Here is a 21,821-nt window from a genome sequence, read left to right on the forward strand (position 1 = left end):
ATATGTATCACCTTGCACTTATCCACATTAAATTTCATTTGCCATTTTGATGCCCAATTTTCCAATCTCACAAGGTCTTCCTGCAATTTATCACAATCTGCTTGTGATTTAACTACTCTGAACAATTTTGTATCATCTGCAAATCTGATTATCTCACTCGTCTTTTTTCTTTCCGGACCATTTATAAATATATTGAAAAGTAAGGGTCCCAATACAGATACCTGAGGCACTCTACTGCCCACTCCCTTCCACTGTGAAAATTGTCCATTTAATCCTACCCTGTTTCCTGTCTTTTAGCCAGTTTGCAATTCACAAAAGGACATCGCCATGACTTTTTACTTTTCCTAGAAGCCTCTCATGAGGAACTTGGTGAAACGCCTTCTGAAAATCCAAGTATACTACATCTACCAGTTCACCTTTATCCACATGTTTATTAACTCCTTCAAAAATGTGAAGCAGATTTGTGAGGCAAGACTTGCCTTGGGTAAAGCCATGCTGACTTTGTTCCATTAAACTATGTCTTTCTATATGTTCTGTGCTTTTGATGTTTAGAACACATTCCACTATTTTTCCTGGCACTGAAGTCAGGCTAACCAGTCTGTAGTTTCCCGGATCGCCCCTGGAGCCCTTTTTAAATATTGGTGTTAATTAGCTATCCTCCAGTCTTCAGGTACAATGGATGATTTTAATGATAGATTACAAATTTTCACTAATAGGTCTGAAATTTCATTTTTTAGTTCCTTCAGAACTCTGGGCTTTATACCATCCGGTCCAGGTGATTTACTACTCTTCAGTTTGTCAATCAGGTCTACCACATCTTCTAGGTTCACCATGATTTGATTCAGTCCATCTGAATCATTACCCATGAAAACCTTCTCCAGTACGGGTACTTCCCCAACATCCTCTTCAGTAAACACCGAAGCAAATAAATCATGTAATCTTCCCGCGATGGCCTTATCTTCTCTAAGTGCCCCTTTAACTCCTCGATCATCTAACGGTCCAACTGACTCCCTCACAGGCTTTCTGCTTTGGATATATTTAAAAAAAGTTTTTACTCTGAGTTTTTGCCTCTATGGCCAACTTCTTTTCAAATTCTTTCTTAGCCTGTCTTATCAATGTTTTACATTTAACTTGCCAACATTTATGCATTATCCTATTTTCTTCTGTTAGATCCTTCTTCCAATTTTTGAATGAAGATCTTTTGGCTGAAATAGCTTCTTTCACCTCCTCTTTTAACCATGCCGGTAATCGTTTTGCCTTCTTTCCACCTTTCTTAATGTGTAGAATACATCTGGACTGTGCTTCTAGAATGGGTTTTTTTTTGTGTTTTTTTAACAATGACCACGCCTCTTGCACACTTTTTACTTTTGTAGCTTCTCCTTTCAGTTTTTTTCTAACTATTTTTAGTTTCCCTTTTGAAAGTTTAGCACGAGAGCCTTGGATTTGCATACTGTTCCTCTTCCAGTCATTAATTCAAATTTGATCATTGAAAAAGGTTGTCCGGTAAGACCATTGAAAAAGGTTGTCCGGTAAGAAACACTTATAATTATTTTTCCCTCTCCTGATTGACACTTTTCTTTTGACCTGTCTTTTGCTTACTATCGCTTACTCTTACTTTCACTTTGTACAGGCATCCCTTGTTAGTTTGTTTTTGATGGTATGCACTCCTATAATCTTCAGTGATCTTACATTTGCCGTCATTGGCTTTAATTCTTTTGTGACCAGTCTCTGTGCCGAGGACAATCACTGACACCTTCCCTGTATCTTCCTACTTTGTTCGGATAAGTTTATGAACTCCTGGGATTCTCCCACACTGCTGGGTCATGTCGGCACACTAACTTTTCTTTTACATTTTTTCTCTAGATCTAAATTATCTAAGTATTTAAAAAGTTTCCTCATACTTTGTTCTTTACTTGTGGGGGTAAGTTGTCTAGACATTCACTCATCCTTTTCTATATACAGTTTTTTCCATCTTTTATTGCCCCTAATATATTTTTTCACAGTATTTTAGATTCAATATCTTCAATATGTCACTATCCTTTCCTTAGATGTTTCCCTAATGATTTGTGGGTAAGGCCTTGTTTGTTGATAGTTTTACATGATTATACATCATGGATTTGTATGTGCTTTTGAAAAGTGAAGTATGGAAAAGAAGAAAATAAATAAAAGTTCCCTTCACTTATATATGCCCTTACCATACTTAACATGTATTCTGATTTGTAATTTGTCTATTTCTATATCCTATATATATTAGTGTATATATATATATATATTACACTTTATTTTTCTTTTTGTGTTTCCAGATGTATATGTCATCATTCGTTTAAACATTCTTTAACTTTTACCTGTTTTTCTTTAGGCTCCCTCCCAATGCAGTCTCTTTGAAACATGGCCCATGTTGGGGGACTATGAATTTATTGATATAATTTATCTGGTTTGAAATGGACAACTGAACTCTTTGTTTGCCTGTACACAATAAAATCTTGCATTCAAACTTTAAGGACATTGTTGAACTTTTGTGTCCTTCCTTCTTGTATTGATTATCCATTTTTGATGGTTGGATTGTCGCCTATTTGATTGTTTGCTCATTGCTTGGATAGCATACTTCAAGGTGAGTCAGTCCTGGTTCTCTTCCCATTGAAGCCCTCCCCCCAAATGTTTTGGAATGACTATTATAAAACCAGGACTGGAAGAGAACACAGTTTAGTTGAGCAATTTTCTGTTGAACTCACATTAGGGAAAAAGCAGATCTAAACATAAACGTACCTCGGACAATGAGGGGTCTCAGTGATTTTCCAAGAGATAGAATCTTTATACATTGATAAACTCTTTGCGATACGGCATTTGTCAAGTGGTCTGCAGAAGAGAGTCCCAACCAGTACAATGATCTTGCTTCATACGTGGCTCAGGATTAGAATCCAAGAAATTGCAAGCACAGTAGTGTAGTCTGTCAGTATTGAATTCATAACTAGTGTCTTATGGAGGAAGGAAGATGCTACATCAGAATAATAGGAAGTACAAAGTTGCTACACATAAAAGTACTGAAGATCTAGATTATGAAACTATTCATCAATTTTTATTAAATTCTAAATTTTGGGGGAATAGGGCAGTGCTTCCCTGAATTCAACAGCTGCACCAGGTACCCTTCTATTTTTCTTTATCATTTGCACCTTTTCTCCCTCCTACCCAGAGTGTGCTCTAGGGAGGGGATTAGCAGCCCCTTTAGGAACAAAGGCTCAGCTCGTTTTATAAGAAACAATATATTTTATTTTTCCGACACCACAGCCCTGGCAAGTGGTTTTGTACCAAATTTAACAAAGGTTACACAGAATGTTTTACACAAAGGGAGAAGGGCATAAAGTAACCATCACAAAAGGAAAAAAATCCCAAATTGGTTTCCACTCGCCACATTAAAAATCACTTGGGATTCCTATTAAAAATAAAAAAACAAAAACAAAAGTAAACTATAAACCGTGATAGAAAGATTACTGCATATAGTCTGTGGGTAACAGCGTCCAAACCTGACTTCTCTAAAGCAAGAGAGACCATGTCCCAACACAGGTCAGCTGCTTTGTGTTTTCGACTCCCCATAATATACAAATTAGCAGCTACCAGTGTAGGAGAGAGAATAGGAAGGGAATGAGGGAGAAAGACAATACTCATCCACTCTGCAATCTGAAAAATGTCTTTGTGGTTTTTAAGAAACAAAATTCCCCTAACTGGACTCAATAGTTCTTTTTTTTGTGCTTTTCAATAATACTCTGTCTGAGGTCATAATTTGGTTTACTATACACTGAAGTTCAAAGGAAAATAGTAACAAGTTTTGAAGATAGATTACCCACCTGAAGAAAAAAAAAGCACTGAATCACATACTCCTCTTACCCCAAGGACTAAAGTCTCTGCTAAATTCCCTTTTACAATATAGTACAGTACACAAAAACAAAACCAAAAAGGTGTCCTGGGAGAAGTCAGTTAAAAAACAACGTAAACATACAGAGAATGGTGCAACTCATGACAAATGGCAATTCTCAAAATACAGCTACAAGGTTCTCGAAGGAGGTGCCATCGTAGGGTACCCAAGTCCACAAAAATAATTTTTAAAAAATAAATCTTAAAAAAGCGCACACCTTGTTGAGTAAATGCAAGTAAATCCTGGATAGTTTCATACATTCGAGTTTTCTCTGATGCAACATTTGGGTCCTTTTATTCTACCTCTTGCATGGCCAGCCAATACTCTTCAGATCCCAGAAGATCCCTTGGGAACATGAGTCCCACTTCTCCAGGTATTATGTCAAGTCTTAGCAGCTTAAAACATCATGTTGCCTGGATTCCCAGGCCCTTGGCTAAAACCACCCATTCCCATATCAGCAGCCATACTTCTGGGTCTCATCTGCGGGAGAATCATAAGGTTCTGTTGAGCTCCCATCATTCCTTGCATTGACATCAACATATTAGGAGAGCCCACAGGGCCTGGGTGGCTATACAGCCCTGCAGACACCCTTTCTTTGCCTGCCATCATGCCCACAGTTGCTGGGTTACCCATCATAGTTGGTTGGCTGGGTATTCCTGTCTGTGCTGGTGACATCATTCGATGATGAGGACCAATTAATCCTTGCTGCATAAACGTAGGCAGCCTCATAGGACTGTGGCCTGGTATGGAAGGAGCTGCTATGGGCATATCTGGTGTAATCACTGATCCTGGACCACCCATGCCAGGCATCGGAAGTCCCATTCTTGGATTCTGCTCTGCCATCATCCCAGACATGTGTGAAAATCCAGGCCCAGGACCCTGCGGCTGCTTTCTGCCTGAAACTTCCCCACGAGGGAAATACTGCAGTGTTTGGCTGGGTTTCTCAGAGGGAATAATCCTGGACAGATCAAACTCAGGGATCCCGGAAGCTCCTGGTCGGATGACTTCTTGCAAATCTGGATCGGTAAAAACTGAAGGCATGTTATTTCCCATAATAAAGGAGTCTGATCCCAATGGACCTCCTGGCTTGCAAAGTGCTGGATCTGTAGAGCTTTGGGGAAGGTTGCTTGGACGGCCCATAGGTCCATCTCCAGGGAAGCCAATTCCAGTTGGAAAATTCCCATGCCCTCCACTGGGACCATTGTGTGAAAAGGGAATCTGCTGTGGAGGAGACTGCACTGGAGGAAACCCCTGGGGAAATGTCATGCGTCCTTGAGGTACCATTGGAGGTTCTTGAGAACCATGAGCCATCATGGAATTATGTGGCAGCATCCCAGATCCCATGGGACCCCCATGAGGCGGTAAACTAGGTCCCATAGCATTTGGAGAGGGCATCTGGTTGGTGTGAGAAAGAGGTTGGGTCATCCCCATTGGGCTAAGTGTTGGCATTGGACCAATAGAGTGTGGGCCTGGCAACCGAGGCGGATTCTGGGAGCTCATCACTGTTCCTATGGAGGAAAGGAAAGGAACAGATTACAGAGGCTGCAAGACTCACAAGATGATTCTACCTGAGCCCAGAACAAATATTTGTACTTTCTCCCTCAGGCTGTGGGAAGATACCAAAAAATCAGTGTAAGTGTTAACATTGTCAAACTGCTGCACAGCCGATGAGATCACAATTCTTCATTCTCTCCCACATATTGAAACAATGTCATCAATTGGGCTACAATTTTCTCTCTTAGGATGTGGAGTTTGGGGATTCATTTTTAAGTATTTGATTATCTCCTTGTTAATAGCTGAGCCCATCCTGCTTTGAACTGGTGTGAATTCTAATTCTAAAAATGTTATATCTCACATACAACTAATGTATATAAATCCAAAGGGCGATTAGATCTAAGAGTATATTGTTTTGTACTGAATTTTGTATAAAAATATGAATGCATTGGATATCTGTGTGTATTTTGAAATTTTGTATAATTAATTAAAAATTATTATATATAAGATTGTATCGGTATTCTCTCTTTGGATTTATATACGTGAATTCTAATTCTACAGCAAATCTCAGCAATCAGAGCAAGTGGCACCTTAAGCATAACATTTTAAGTAGACAAATACCAATATTAGTCATTTTCAAAGAGGAATTTTTGGTAGAGCTGTGGTTTGATGCATGGCAGCTGCATCAGGATTCTCTAGCATTAAGCAGTTAAATTGTAAACCAAAGAATACAATACACAGGCTGGCCTGATGGCTTAGAAGCAACATGAGCAAGAGAGATCTATACTGCAGACCTAGGCCAGTAAGTTTAATAAGAGTTCCTGAAAAAAATTCTGTTTTAGTCATGGATCCCTGGTGGGCTCCCATTTAAATGTTTCGATTCCAGACTGGGTAGAAAAGGGATTAGGGTCTGCGGGGAAAGCAAATGTTGCTTATCTGTAACAGGTGTTCTCACAGGACAGCAGGATGTTAGTCCTCACATATGGATGACATCACAGGATGGAGCCCAATCAAGGAACACTTTTGTCAAAGTTTCCAGAACTTTGACTGGCCCCTACTGGGCATGCCCAGCATGGCACTAACCCTGCAGCCAGCAGGGGTCCCCCTTCAGTCTTATTTAAAAGCTACAGGCAGGGCCGAAAAATAAAACATAATGAACCAAACACCGCGGGCCGGCGGGCGGATTTCGTGAGGACTAACATCCTGCTGTCCTGTGAGAACACCTGTTACAGGTAAGCAACATTTGCTTTCTCACAGGACAAGCAGAATGGTAGTCCTCACATATGGGTGAGTACCGAGCTGAGGATGTGCGAGAAATGCACCAAATGTACCCAGGTGTGCAAGACACTAGGACTGGGATAAAATTTGGCCGAGGGCATCCTGTCTCTAATGGGCAGGCAGAAGGGTGTTGGTACGTCACGTTATAAATAGGTTACGAAGGACAGACTGGCTGAAGATGGAATCCTGTCTTCTGGCTTTGTCCAAGCAATAGTGGGCTGCAAAGGTGTGGAGAGAACTCCAGGTGGCAGCCCTGCAAAAGTCAAGAAGCGTCACCGATCGTAGGTGTGCTACTGAAGTCACCATGGCCCTCACAGAGTGTGCTTTAACACAGTCTTGAAATGGAATGCCCGCTTGCTGATAGCAAAAGGATATGCAGTCCGCCAACCAGGAGGAGAGAGTTTGCTTACCCACAGGCTTCCCTAACTTGTTAGGGTGGAAAGAGACAAACAATTGAGTGCTTTCCCTGTGGGCAGCTGTACGGTCTAGGTAGAATGCTAGAGCCCATTTACAGTCAAGGGTATGCAGGAGCCTGTTCTCCTGGATTGGAATGGGGCCTGAGAAAGAAGGTAGGTAGTATAATGGATTGATTAATGTGAAACTCCGATACTACCTTAGGCAAGAACTTAGGGTGAGTACGGAGTACCGCCCGGTCCTGCAGAAGTTTAGTGTAAGGCGGATAGGTAACTAGGGCCTGTAATTCACTAACTCTGCGAGCTGAAGTGATTGCCAGAAGGAAATCACTTTCCATGTGAGATAGCAAAGAGCACCAGAGAGTCTTCGAGAGAAGAGGCTCGAATGGTGATTTCATGAGCCGACCCAAAACCAGGTTGAGATCCCAAGAAGGGGCTGGAGGACGCAGTGGAGGCTTGAGGTAAAGCAAGCCTTTCAGAAAACGTGTTACAAGGGGTGGTACTGATATAGGAACATCCACGACACCTTTATGGAAGGCAGCTACCGCACTGACATGCATTCTGATGGAAGAAGTTTTTAGACCTGACTCTGATAAGTGCCAGAAATAGTCCAAAAACTTCGTGATTGGACAGGTAAAGGGTTCAAGGGACTGAGAAGAGCACCATGATGTGAACCTGTTCCATTTGTAAGAGTAAGATTTTCTCGTGGAAGGATTCCGTGAAGCAATCAAGACACGGGAAACTGGTTCAGAAAGGTTAAGTGGCTGAAGGATTAACCTTTCAACATCCTTGCTGTCAGGGACAATGCGTGAAGGTTGGGGTGGTGGAGGCACCTGTCGTTTTTATCCTTTCCCAAGGGAATGTGCCTGCGAATGGAGAGATCCTGCAGTATTGGAAACCATGCTTGGCATGGCCAGTGAGGTGCAATCAGGATCACAGTTCCCTTGTCCCGACGTAACTTTACAAGAGTCTTCGAGAGAAGAGGAAGTGGAGGGAATGCATAGAGTAGACTGGTTGCCCACGAGAGGGAGAATGCGTCTCTGGGCTGAGAATGTTTGCTGCGAATGAGAGAGCAGAAGTTCTCTACTTTGCGGTTTTGAGGAGACGCAAAGAGGTCTATTTGAGGATATCCCCATTGTTGGAAGATGGAGTTCGCTACCGAGGGGTTGAGACACCACTCGTGCGGTTGAAAGATGCGGCTCAGCTTGTCTGCCAACACATTGTCCACTCCCGGCAAGTAGGTGGCCCTGAGGTACATCAAATGGGAGAGAGCTTCCGTCCATAGCTGTGCAGCTTCCTGACACAGAAGGAAGGAGCCTGTACCACCCTGTTTGTTGATGTACCACATGGCCACCTGGTTGTCTGTCTGGATCAGGATAACTTGATTTGAGAGGCAATCCTCAAATGTCCTGAGAACATATCTGATTGCTTGAAGCTCCAGGAAATTTATTTGGTGTTTGGCTTCCTCTGGAGACCAAGATCCTTGTGTCTGTAGATCGGCCACATGGGCTCCCCAGCCAAGGTTGGAAGCATCGGTGGTGAGAGTTATTTGAGGATTTGGAGCCTGGAAGGGCAAGCCTTGGAGAAGATTGTCCTGATTTCTCCACCAGGCGAGAGACTAACGGAGTGAGTCGGTTACGTGGACAATGATCGACAGGGGCTGAATGGATTGAGTGCATTGTGACCTTAGAGTCCACTGCATGACTCTCATGGCCAAGCAGGCCATTGGGGTGCCCTGAACTGAGGACGCCATGTGTTCCAGTAGGATGAGAAAGTGGTGTGCAGTTGTGGAGTGCTGAAACTGCAGCTGGTGTGCAAGAGACACGAGAGTGAGAGCTCGCTGTCGAGGCAGAAAAGCCTTTGCCTGCAAGGTGTACAAGGCTGCCCCAATGAACGATAAGGTTTGTGATGGGACTAAGTAGGATATTTTGTAATTGATGAGAAATCCTAGCGAGATTAGAGTGTGTAAGGTAAGATGCAGGGATGACAGAGCAGCTTGCTGAGTGAGAGCCCTGATCAACCAATCGTCTAGATAGGGGTAGACGTGAACACCTTGAGTCCTGAGGAAGGCTTCAACTATGATGGGGCATTTTGTGAAGACTCGTGGTGCAGATGCGAGGCCGAATGGAAGCACTTGATACGGATAGTGTTTGGGGCCTACTAGAAAACTCAGGTATTTGCGATGAGATGGAATTATCGCAATATGAGTGTATGCGACTGGAGGTCTATAGAGCAGAGCCAGTCTCCTCTTTGTAGAAGAGGAAGAAGAGAGCCCAAGGTTACCATTTTGAACTTCTCTCGCTGGAGGTACTTGTTGAGGGCACGTAGGTCCAGAATTCGACCAACGCCTCCCGATTTTTTGGGGATTAGAAAGTACTAGGAATAGAACCCTAGGCTGTGCTGAGAGTAGGGTACTAGTTCTATTGCCCTGGACTGGAAGAGGAGGGAGACCTCCTGTTTCAGAAAGATGGAGTGATCAGATGTAGTAGAGGTGGGGAGTCCGGTGGAATGGAGAGAAAGTTCAGATGATAACCTTGAGAAATTATCGTCAGGACCCACTGATCTGAGGTGATTGTGCCATTTCAACAACAGGTGGCACAATCGACCTCCCACTGGTATGTGGGGCAATGGAATCTGGCTGCTGCTCTCTATGCAGGAGTCAAAAACCGGAAGCAGGGCCCAGCTGAGGAGCTGCTTGCAGTTTTTGTTTTCGTGTCTGACAAGACTGGGCTTTTTGAAACGGTCTCCTAGAACAAGTTCTAGATGGTGGCGGGTGGGATTTCTTCGGGCGGAAGAATGACTTCTTAGAGTTCTTCCGGAAGGGTTGTTTTGAAGAGTACTCAGAAGGTATCAAAGGGAGCTGTCTTAAGGTCTCGATGATCCTTGAGTTCCGCCACTGTTCGTTGAATCTGCTCGCCAAACAGATTATCTCCTACACAAGGCAGGTCGGATAGTCTGTCTTGTACTTCAGGGTGAAGGTCAGAAGACTTGAGCCAGGCCCATCATCTTGCCAAGATAGCAGCTGCAGATACCCTGGTATCAGTGTCAAAGATGTCGTAAGATGATCTGATCTCATGCTTGCCTGCCTCAAAACCCTTGTTTACTAGGGTTTGGAGCTGATTTTGAAATTGCTGAGGCAGGGAGTCTGTTAAGTCTTATATCTGCTTAAATAAGACCCTATTATATTGGGTCATATAGAGCTGATAAGAGGCAATTCTAGAGATGAGCACTGCTCCCTGGAAGACACGGCAACCAATGGCATCTAGAAATTTCTGTTCCTTGCCTGGGGGGAAGGAAGTGTGAGATTTTGATCTCCTTGCTCTTTTCTGGGCAAATTCTACAACCACAGATTGGTGATCCAATTGGGGTTTGTGAAAACCTGGAGCTGACTGGACGAGATAGGTGGTGTCAGCTTTCCTGTGGACTGGGGCCACAGAGCCAGGATGTTCCCAGTTCTTTTTGAGGAGATCCAGAAGAACCTGGTGGATGGGGATGGAGGTTATTTCCTTGGGAGCATCCAGGAATTGTAACAGCTCCATCATTTGATGCCTGTCATCTTGTTCAGTCTGTAATTGGAAGGGAACCAGTTCAGACATCTCCTTCACAAAATTTATAAAGGAAAGGTCCTCTGGAGGAGAACGCTTTCTGCTTTCATTAGGTGAAGGTGGTGAAGGCAAATCCTTGGTGTCTGGTGAAGAATCATCAGTCCAGGTATTGTAGGGATCCAGCACCTGTTCCTCTAGGAGCTAGAGGAGGCCGGGGCGGTGGGATCCCTGAAGATCCTGGCTAGGCTCCGAAGGATTGAGTGGAGCACCGATGAAGGCATCGAAGGCACCGGCATCGATGGATGCTCGGTGGCATCCAGGGGACGTAACGGCATCGAGACTGAGGCATCGCCAGAACTCCCGATGGAGGGATGCGGAATGATGTTTCTCCTCCCGATGACAGAGCAAGCGGGGAGGGCACTGGAGCCATCTGTGACCCGGGGTCCATCGGTGGAAAAGTGGCGATAAGCGCTTCCATCCTGGATAGTAGCGGTGCCAATGCTGCCGGAATCGGGTCGGTGGTTGGTTCCACTGTCGGCACCGGTGTCGGGGGAACCTGGAATCGATACAGCGACTTGTCGATGGCCTCCTCAACTATCCAGTCCAGTTCTTCTCGGAGACGGCTCCGAAACAGAAGGAGGAGGCAGAGGCATAGCTGGAGGGACCACCGTTAAAGGTGGAGCTGCGGCTCCCGATACTTTGTCGGGTGAGGGCTGCCTCGGTGACCCGGTTGCCGAAAAGGTCGGTGCCTTTTCTGGATGGGGTTTCTTCGACAGCGGCTCGGACGATGGCGAGGTCGATGATTTCGCTCCCTCGATGGTCCGAGACTTTCGATGCCGGTGGCGATGTTTATCTCTACGATCCCCTTGGTCCTCAGGGGGAGTAGAGGGTGTCGAAGGCAGAGATGTCATCGATACCAGATGGTCACCAGCTGGTGGTCGATGCTGGCGCAAAGTTGAAGGAGCCGGTTCTGACAACGTCGATGCAAATAGATGGCGTCGGGGTTTGAGCACGGAAGAGAAGTTCCATCTTCTCCATTCTGGCCTTGTGACCTTTTGGTGTCATTAGGGCACATTTGGTGCAGGTCAAGACATCGTGCTTTCATCCAAGATACATTACACAGACTTTATGGGGGTCTGTGATGGACATGGTGCGATTACAGACCGGGCACTGACGGAAGCCCGACGCCAAGGCAAAAATTGAGCCGCGGTCCGGTCAACGGCCATTAGGCAGCAAGGGCCAAACTAGACTGTAATCGACGGAAAAATGGGTAAAAACTTACCGGAGTACTGCGGCTTGAAAAAGTTAAAGGAGGGACCCCTGTGGGGCAAATTAACTTTTAGTAATTCCGTGAGGAAAATTTCTGTCAGGAATCTCTGCAGAGCTCTTTAACCGCGAGGCGGGACCCCTGCTGGCTGCAGGGTTAGTGCCATGCTGGGCATGCCCAGTAGGGGCCAGTCAAAGTTCTGGAAACTTTGACAAAAGTGTTCCGTGATTGGGCTCCATCCTGTGATGTCACACATATGTGTGAGGACTACCATCCTGCTTGTCCTGTGAGAAGGTGCTTACCTGTAACAGGTATTCTTGTCAGGGGCATCACCAATCACACTAGGTATACAACATCTGATGGCATCAACATGAAACATTCCAAAGCTTTCCAGGAAAAACCTGAAAATCCCCTTCATTTCAATTTTACATTAATAGACTACCTCATACAAATAAACATCCCAAAGTGATATACAGAATTTAAAACCAAAATACAATACAGTAAAACATTAAATACATATGTATAAAAAAACTAAACCATAACCCAACCCCAAACCTCCCACACTCACATAACATAACAAAATAAGTGTAACAGTTCCCATGCCACTGTGGCATGCTTCAGTTCTGTTAAGCTAATAAGTCCCTCTCCATAAGGGAAGAATGCAGGGTATACACAACTGGTGATTTCCTGGTCTTCAAAAACCTCCTTTTACAAGTAAGCAACTTCACTTTCTCTACAAGAAAGGTAAAATACCAAGTTATAGTGATGGGCTTCCTAGTTAAGGGTTGTCTTCAACAACAAAAAAGGGAGAACAATCATCAACCAACAGGGTGGAACTCTTTGGAAGGTTAAAACATCCTATTTCATATTTAAACAGGAAGACAATGCTAAATTAAATAATAGGCCCAAGGGATGTCAGGATTTCAGCTCTATTCCTCAAAAAAATAATCTGGAAGAATATACTGCAAACTTGCTGTTACATGAGAGCATCTAAACAATGTGATGTAAATGTATCAACTGAAGTTCACATTGCAGCTTTGCAGATCTCTTCAACAGAGGTTGACAATTAGATGGGATACTGATGCAGTCATGGCTATCATATTATGAGCCTTGACATGCCCTTCGAAGGCATGGGGATTACAACCCTTACCAATTAACCTTGATGTTTTTGGGCAAATCACTCTCCTTTTGATGAAATGGGGGGGGGGGGGGGGGGACGACTGGAATCAGGTGACAGCCAATACTAGGCCCTGACTTTTGCAGTCTGGAGTGCAGAAACACAGGACTACATCTATGGTCAAGTCCAAAAGCAAAGCACATTCAAGCAGCATTGTCTGAATTATCAAGATGGCTGCTCACCCCATAAAAATGTTGCTAGCAGTAATTGTTGTGTGTTTGACAGTTGGTTGATTTTGATTGTAAATATTACTACACTTAATATAAGGCTTGGGGGTAAGCTGTATGGCACAGCAGTTACTACCATAAGAAACTTGCTGGGCAGATTAGATTGACCATTTGGCCTTTTTCTGTCATTGTTATTATATAAGATCAAACCAATTTGAGCACAAGAGAAAGATATGCAGTCTTCTATCCAATTAGTGTTCTCTTGAAACAGCAATCCCAGGTTTATTGGGTCAGACTACCTCACTTTCAACATCCAAGCTGTAAGAGCGAGAGACTGGAGATTGGGGTGAAGCAATGTTCCCTGGTTTAGAGTGGGGAAAAATTTCTGGTTTCCTGATGGGTAAGTCCCAAAGAATAGGAAACAAATCTGTCTCCTAAGAGGGAGCTATGAAAAGGAGGATATGTGGACAGAAGTCTTTCTTCAGTGAAGGGAGAACACTAGTCTAACTTTGAGCTCCTGAAGCAGAAAACTGGCACCTTCCTGTTCTGTTGCAAATAGATTTATCTTAGGAGCACCCAACAAAAATCACGTTTAATACACTGATTCAGGAACCATTCATGAGGGTCTGGCAACGAATCAGTTTGTTTGCCAGATAAGTGGCCTTTACAGTTGTTGCCACAAGATGACCTAGCTCCACAGTCTTGGCAGCTTCCTGACAAAGGAGAAGATCCTGTTCATTCCTGCTTGTTCAAGAAGAACATGGATTACAGATTGTTTAGATCAGGACATTTTGATTGGCCACCTGTTTTAACAACAGAGAAGTAACCTAGTGGTTAGAGCAGCAGGCTGTGATCCAAAGACGCCAGGGTTCAAATGCTTACACTCCTTGTCACCATGAGCAAATCTCTTCACCCTCCATTGCCTCAGGTACAATGTAAACCCTTTAAAAATAGGAAAATACTTACAGCACCTGAATGTAATCTGTTTTGAACTGTCACAAAAAGAAGAATATAAATAAAAAAAATCATCTCCAAAAGACAGATATATATTTGCCTTTTTTCCTGGGGGACCAGAGGGCTTGAATGTCGTGCCCTAGATTTTCAGCATGGTCCAGGCTGATGTCTGCTGATTTCATCCCACTTCCTCCTCTGCAGACACCCAACAGGCTGATGCAATATCAGGCAATCAGGTCAGCGTGTTGCTAAATACACAGTTGGATGCACATTTTGGACATGCTAGATTTACACCCGAGACGCATCCAAACCAGTGCATAGCTAACAGCGCTCATCACATGTAAATTCCCTGTAGCTGAAGCTATTTGCTATTACCCCACAATGCCAAAAAATTGCCATGTGGCCAAGGCACCCATTTATCGCGGCAAACACCATCTACCCGGGAGCTGGCATTAAAGCATGCCGTGCTCAAGGGCTCACAGAAAAAACCAAAAAATACTGCTTTCTATGATTTCTCCTATTAGTATCGTCGCAATATTAAGTAGGAGGAACCACAGAAAGCAGAATCATGTCGTGCTCAAGGCTCAAAATAAAAAAAAATCCAACTTTCTGTGGTTCCTCACAGGGGAAACCACAGAAAGCAGCATCCCCAAAGTCTGGCTGAATTGGAAGCCCTGCCTGCAATAAGCGAAGGAGTGAATAAATTGTCGGGCACTTAATACTAATTTATTCATTCCTTCACTTACTGCCGATTGGTCCATTCTGTGTCACGTCAGTGAAAGCTTTCCAAAATAGGCCAAAGAGGTTGAAAGTGCGCTCACCAACCGCAATGCTGCAGCTCTGAGGAAAAAGAGAGACTCAAGAGGGACCCCTTGTGGATGCGTGGTATAGAGCATGCTGGGCATGCCCAGTATGACAAGTCAAAGTTCTAGAAACTCGGACATAAGTTTTCTGTGTCTGTGCTCTATCTGGACCTAAACAGTGGAACGCACTTCCCACAGAGTTGAGACTGCAAACTGATATCAAATTTTTAAAAAGAACTTAAAAACATGGCTATTTGGCATTGCTTTTAAAGAAAGTGATTGAATATGCTTTATTATATTTTTCATTTTATTCATTATTCAGAGCGGCTTCCGTTTTTATTGATAGTACTTTAATTCAGTGAATGATGTATTAACTGTATAGATTATATAAAAAATGCTCATTTTAATTTGACTAACATGATACTTCCCTACTTTTATTTTGATTTGATTGACATCAAGACAGTCCTTTACTTATTTTACATCATGTACGCAATTTTAACAGTGAAGTATATTTTACTAATTTAAGTTAATTTGTTTTTCTATTGCGCTGATTTTATTTTATTTTTAAATGTGTTCTTAATTTTATAACATGCTATTAGGTTTCTTGTCTATGAATTTAAATTGTAACTTTTATTGTATCTTAAGCTTGTAAACTGTTGTGATGGCTCTGGACAACGGTATACAAACATTTTATTAATTAAATAAGTCACCCATGTGTGAGGACTACCATGCTGCTTGTCCTCAGAGAATCAATGCTCTGTTTAATGGACAATTTGGAGGTTTTCTCAATAGGCAATATGTGTTTTTTCTAAGGAAGTTCAGGTGTCACCCATTGATGAGATTTTATGTTAAGAGATCTTTGAGTATGTTTCTGAACTAGAAATACTTCAAATGATTTGTGCCCTTGAGTATTTCCTTATGTTCCTTGAACCCATGTAACACTAATACTGAAGATGCTTCAAGATGATTTTGCTATTTTTGTCACTAAATTGGTGAACTCTTCTCTTGAAGGTTTTTTTTTCTGACCAACTGAAGAGAGCCGGTAAGGCAGATATTGAAAAATTTAAACTAAACCAGAATGACCCTTTAAACTATTGTCCTATTTCATCCTTTATCTTCTCTCTAAAGTGCTTGAAAAGTCTATTTTAAAGCAATTACAATATTTAGAAGATCATGATATTCTTGACACTTACCAGTTTGGTTTTTGCTCCAGTCATAGCAATGAGACTCTTCTCCTTATGACCTTGGATCTGTTCAGATGCAGCTTTAAGATGCTCAATAGGTATGCTTTAATTCTTTTGGATGACATTGCCGCATTTGACACAGTAAACCAATTACTGTCTTAATTGAAAATTTCTAGATGTGTAATGACAGTTCGAATCTTTAACTAATCAGGTCTAGCAAATAAAGAATGACAAACATCCAATTGATGTCCTATAGCCATTGATGGTCCCCAGGGGTCCGCTGTGACCTCTCGTTCATTTTTTTTTTTTTTTTAACCTTCAGCTGGTATATAGCCTACTTGCTAATTTAGGAGTGGGCTACAGACTATGCTGACAAAATCCAGATTTTTGTATCAATTACACCTATAGTTGTTGAAGCACTTCGTACCGTCTGTTATGTGCTATTAGTGAAAGGATGTATTTCAATAAGCTGGCCCTTAATACTGGAAGACAGCTTTCCTGATACTAAGATTCCTCTCAGATTTTTTCCCCACTCTTTTTCAATTTGGGGAGTGGATGATTAACCTAACAGTAGTAAGGAATTTGGGAGTGAAACTTCAGCCTGATTTGTCTTTGAGGTAACAGATAAAAACTGTGGCAACAAGTGCTTTTAACAAATTACATGTGTTGCAAGGTTTTAAACCATACTTGTTCACTAGTATTTTTGAGCTGTTTTACAGTTTCTAGATTAGATTATTGCAATTTGCTATATGTAGGAGCTTCTGGAACTATGCTGAAGTGTTTACAGGCAGTACAGAATGCAACTGCAAAGCTGATTACAGGTGTCAGGTTATTTGACCACATCACTCCAGTCCTATGATCTTTACATGGGCTCCCCAATATTGGAGAATTCATAAGACTGTGCATTAAGCAATAATACCCTCCATATGTGTAAACTCACTTCTTAAAATCTATAATCCTCAGCATGCTCTTAAATCAGATGGCCATAAATTGTTAGATATCCCATCAGTTCGGCAAGCATGCCTGGCAGAAACTAGAAAGAGAACTTTTTTTTTTTTATTGCTGTCCCAATGTTATGGAACAGTTTACCAGATGAGATCTTAACAATTCAATGCTATCTAACCTTCAGAAAATATGCAAAAGCTCTGTTTTAAGCAGGCATTTGATGGCAGAGTGTTAGTTCATGTAACAGCTATTTTTGAGGAGCTGTTTTCTGTTTTTATGAATTTCAGAGTTTTGATTTTATGTATTTTTGAATACCGTAATTTGTTTTTAAGTTCATATTTTTATTATGCATGTTTTTTGTAACGCAAGTACTTTGGATTGTGCTGTTAGACGTTTCTGCAGTGTTTGACACCGTTATCCATGACATTATGCTCTATTGCTTGAGAGAGGCTGGAATCTAAAGAGTAGTCCTACAGTGGTTCTGCTCCTATTTGTTTGAGTACAGTATGTGACCATTAGTCCTTTTGTTTCAGCAGGGCAGTCAATATAGATTGATGTCCCCCAAGGCTCAGCTTGGTCAGCTTCCCTATTTAACATCTTTATTGTGCCTATTTGTAGGTTGCTAGCTGGGCTTGGTTTGGTATACCAGATATATGTGGATTATATTCAATTTTTTGTACCGCTTTCTTCTGCTTCATCTGCCACTTCTGCCACATGTTACCATCTACCTATGGGCTACTAAGAGCTGGATGTCGCATGATCATGGTCTTAAATGTATAAAAAACTGAAATGGGTTTACAAAGGTCATCCAAATTTTCTGTACCTGATTTCTTTATGTTTGATAACATTCAAATACCTATAGTTAATCATGTGAAGAATCTTGGTACTATTTTAAGATTCAAATTTGCAAATGCAATATCACATTAGAACAATCATGAAATCTAATTTCTATAAGCTCCGATTATGTCCACTAAAAACTTTGTTCTATTGTTCAAGTCATGGTGTTAACTAGTCTAGCCTACTGCAACTCCTTGTTGGTTAGGTTGCCAGCTATTGCTTTATGAGCAGTGCATATGCTGCAGAATTCTACTGCACATCAAAATTTTGGACAAACGTGATCAAATTACTCCTGTTTTTGATGAAGATCTACTAGCTACGGTTGTGTTGTCAGATACAGTATAAGATTGCCTTATTAGTACATAATCTGACTGTTTTCATTGCCATGGGCCCAACTCCATGCTGCATTTTTATTAGCCATTTCGTGAACAAAGATCCTTCCATTGAGGATTATTGGATATTCCCTGAATGTGCTATGTGAGGCTTGCTGAGTTTTGAGAGATGACTCTCTGTAGCAGTCCCAACAATCTGGAACTCTTTGTCAGTTTCATTGAGAGTGTCTTCTTGTACCAAGGACTTTATTAAAAAACATTTGTTTTGAGCTAGCTTATTTAACATCTGACACACTACAGTGAAGGGTGATGTGTGGAGCTCTCTCTGACACGGAAGGGCTAGCCATTTATCGTTGATTTTCTTATGTATTTTGTAATGTTCCTATTCTGTTATTTTGATTATGAATATTTTATTTTGTAACCACTCGGGGCTTTGAAGATGCAGTATAAAGGAACTTTTAAATAAATAAAAATAAATCTGAAGACCTTATCGTCAGAAGTTATTATGGGCCAATAGCTGCTGGAAGACTTCAGTTGCCCTCCAACAGGGAGTTTTTCTCCATCATGAAGACTTAGTACCTACTACTGACTCTGGAATGAGTCAAAAAATCTATCCCCAGTATTGACTGGGTAGCCATGTAGGACTCGGAACTTCTGCCTTTGTGATTGGCAAGGCCTGAAGCAAGCCAGAATCCTGGAAGTACTTTCTTAGATTTTAAAATAACTTCAAAGGTCCCAACTACAGTACCACCCAAGGTGCAGGCTAGCTTAGAAGTGATACCGGGGAGCCTAAAGCATTTATAGTGGTCCTTGAACATCCTCAGCCCTCAAACTACCTCCACAGAAATAACCACCAGTACAAAGCAAGCCTCTCTGACAAATCTTCATGTAGATAAGAGGCCCACAATCATGAAAGTCCTTTTTTTCTACAGCCATTGCAGAGGCGCTTGTTGCAGTCAAAAGCATTCTAAGTCAGTTGGATTCTTTTCACACTCCTCACCTTGAGCTAATAGAGAATGATCCTCAAATCTGGTGATCAATTCTTGCACATCCTTCCCAGAATGTTATACAAGTGCTTGACTATGTAGTTCTGGTAGAATACTGTGCTTTCTCAAAATGCCAACAAAAATGATCAAATGTCCAACCCTTTGTGCCCTGAGGGCACAGAGGTATGCTTGCTTGGACTTAGAATTTTTTTTTTTGAGTGGATCTGACAACCACAGGATGGTTGGTGGCAGTTGGGACTCAAATTCCTCAACTATCTGGACACACATAGCATCTGCATTTTTTGCTAATTGGGAGGATAGCGTATGGAAGTTTCCCACATTCTCTTGTGAACCTCCTGGTAGAAAAAAAGAGTGGATGGGCACTGCCACCAACTTCTTTGGGGCACCAGATACTTGAGCCTGAATAAGTGTTCTCTGGGCTCTTCCTTGACCATATTGAACAAAATATGAGAAGAAAAGGTCTTCAGATGGAAACCTACTCATTGCCTGTGGAGGAGAGGGGTCCAGGGAGAGTTCAGGTGAGAAGACCTCTCTGGACCATCTCTTCTGGCTTGTAATATCTCATGAAGGCTCAGAGCCACTCTATGTAAACTGGGGATGACTTCTGAGTATGTGCCAATCCTAAACTGCCTTTCGGAGATGATGCATGACTCAAGGAGCCAACATTTAATTAAGGTTTGAGAGATGTTTCTCTTTGAGGCTGTTAGGTGCCACCACTGATCCTCAATGTTCACAGATCGATGAAGACACTTGACTGCAAAGAGGAAGTAGTAGTAGATGGATCACTTGATGCTCTGAGTAAGGCTGAGCCAGTCCATGCATGGGCTAAATCAATTCCCTCTGCTCTTTGCCTCTGAGCCACCTCCTCAAAGACATCTTTTGCTGCGGTTTGAGCACTTCTTAAAGCTGCTGACTTTCTTGGTAACTGTCAAAAATTGCTAAAGTAAAATCAAAAGGAGCAGAGGAGAAAAAAAAGGGTTCACAACTGGGAAGATCTGTTAGAGACCGGGGCAAAATGGAGTCTGCTGACAGGATCATCAAAAATAAAGAAAACTTTGAAAGCAACAATAAAACAGACTAGTCTTCGAAGCCAAAGCTCTCTTCACCTCTGTTTCCAACCTAACCCAATTCAATGCACCAGTTATCCCCATCAATCAAGCACAAGCAAAAGCCGATGAACTGGCCCCTGTTTTTTCCATAACAAAAATCATCAATCTCCTAACTCAGCTGCCCAACTCCTCCCCTTCTCACCTGAGTTCACTCCAACTAACAAACAACAAAATCCATATATCTTGATTCGTTCGAACCCATCTCAGCCAAAAGATCCAATCACTCTTGAAGAAAATGAAGCCCTCCCTCTCATCCTGCAGACCATATCCCCACCCAACTTCTCCTGTCTATCCCTGACGCCATATCGCAAACACTGGCGGACATCATAAACAGCTCTTTATCTCAAGGCTTTTACCCAGACGATCTCAAACTGGCTTCTCTCAAACCTCTTCTAAAGAAGCCAAACTTAGACCCCGCTGACCCGAACAACTTCCGACTGATCGCCAACCTACACTCATAGCTAAGATCATGGAAAAACTAGTTAACATTCAAATCATCAGACTACATCGAAGACAACAAACTCCTCTTCCCTTCCCAATATGGGTACCGCAAAGCTTCCAGCACAGAATCCCTCCTTGTATCGCTGACAGACTACCTGATTTTGGGTCTCGACAAAGGTCAATCTTTCCTACTGATCCTGTTGGACCTCTCAGCAGCTTTCGATACCGTTAACCACGTCATCCTCATAAACCAACTCTCATCCATTGGAATAACAGGTACGGCTCTAGCATGGTTCAAAACTTTCCTCAACAACAAGGCTACAAAGTGAAAATCCATAACAAAGAATCTCCCCGCCATGATGCTCCTGTAGGAGTCCCACAGGGATCCTCCTTATCACCCACCCTGTTCAATATTCACCTACTCCCGCCTGTGCCAAGCTTCTAATCGACCCTAAAACTCAAACACTTTGTCTATGCTGACGATGTTCAGATAGTGATCCCTCTTAAAGAATCCCTCGTTAAAACTCTCGAATATTGGGAATCTTGCCGCTCAAAAATTAATGACCTGCTCGCCAGCCTCAACCTCATTTTAAATGCCACCAAAACTGAACTCATGCTAATTTCTCCAGAAAACAACAACAACTCCAGCACCCCTCCAAGCATTTATTTATTTTATTTATTTTTGGTTTTTATATACCGATCTTCCTACATTAGATGCAAATCAAACCGGTTTACATAGAACAAGAAGAAACTTGCTAAAAGGCATTACATAAAACAATGAACAATTATGCAACATTAAATAACATTGTCAAGAGAGTCAACTAATTATACAAAATTGAATTAAATGGTAATCAAAGTGAACATTTGATGTCCTTGTGTTGAACTTAAATAGGTTGAGAGTAACTGAAGGATTCTTCCAGGGAACCTGAAAAAAAGAAGGAGACTAAAAACAAAGCAA

General features: G+C 42.3%; 1 protein-coding gene across 8 annotated transcripts in view; it reads right to left on the bottom strand.

The window, feature by feature from the left end:
* Positions 1 to 2,931: 2,931 nt before the first annotated feature.
* BCL9 (BCL9 transcription coactivator) overlaps positions 2,932 to 21,821 on the bottom strand; it is a 214,689-nt gene continuing 195,799 nt past the window's right edge. For 4 of the 8 annotated variants that reach the window (XM_029578281.1, XM_029578278.1, XM_029578279.1 and 1 more), the window contains one exon: positions 2,938 to 5,418. In XM_029578281.1, the coding sequence (XP_029434141.1) occupies positions 4,307 to 5,418 (1,112 nt within the window). In that variant the 3' untranslated portion in view covers positions 2,938 to 4,306. Of the gene's footprint in view, positions 5,419 to 21,821 lie in introns of all 8 variants that reach the window. The other 4 variants (XM_029578283.1, XM_029578286.1, XM_029578285.1 and 1 more) reach the window with 2 other exon arrangements.

The sequence above is a fragment of the Rhinatrema bivittatum genome, chromosome 15, assembly GCF_901001135.1.
Source record: "Rhinatrema bivittatum chromosome 15, aRhiBiv1.1, whole genome shotgun sequence".
NCBI lineage: Eukaryota > Metazoa > Chordata > Amphibia > Gymnophiona > Rhinatrematidae > Rhinatrema > Rhinatrema bivittatum.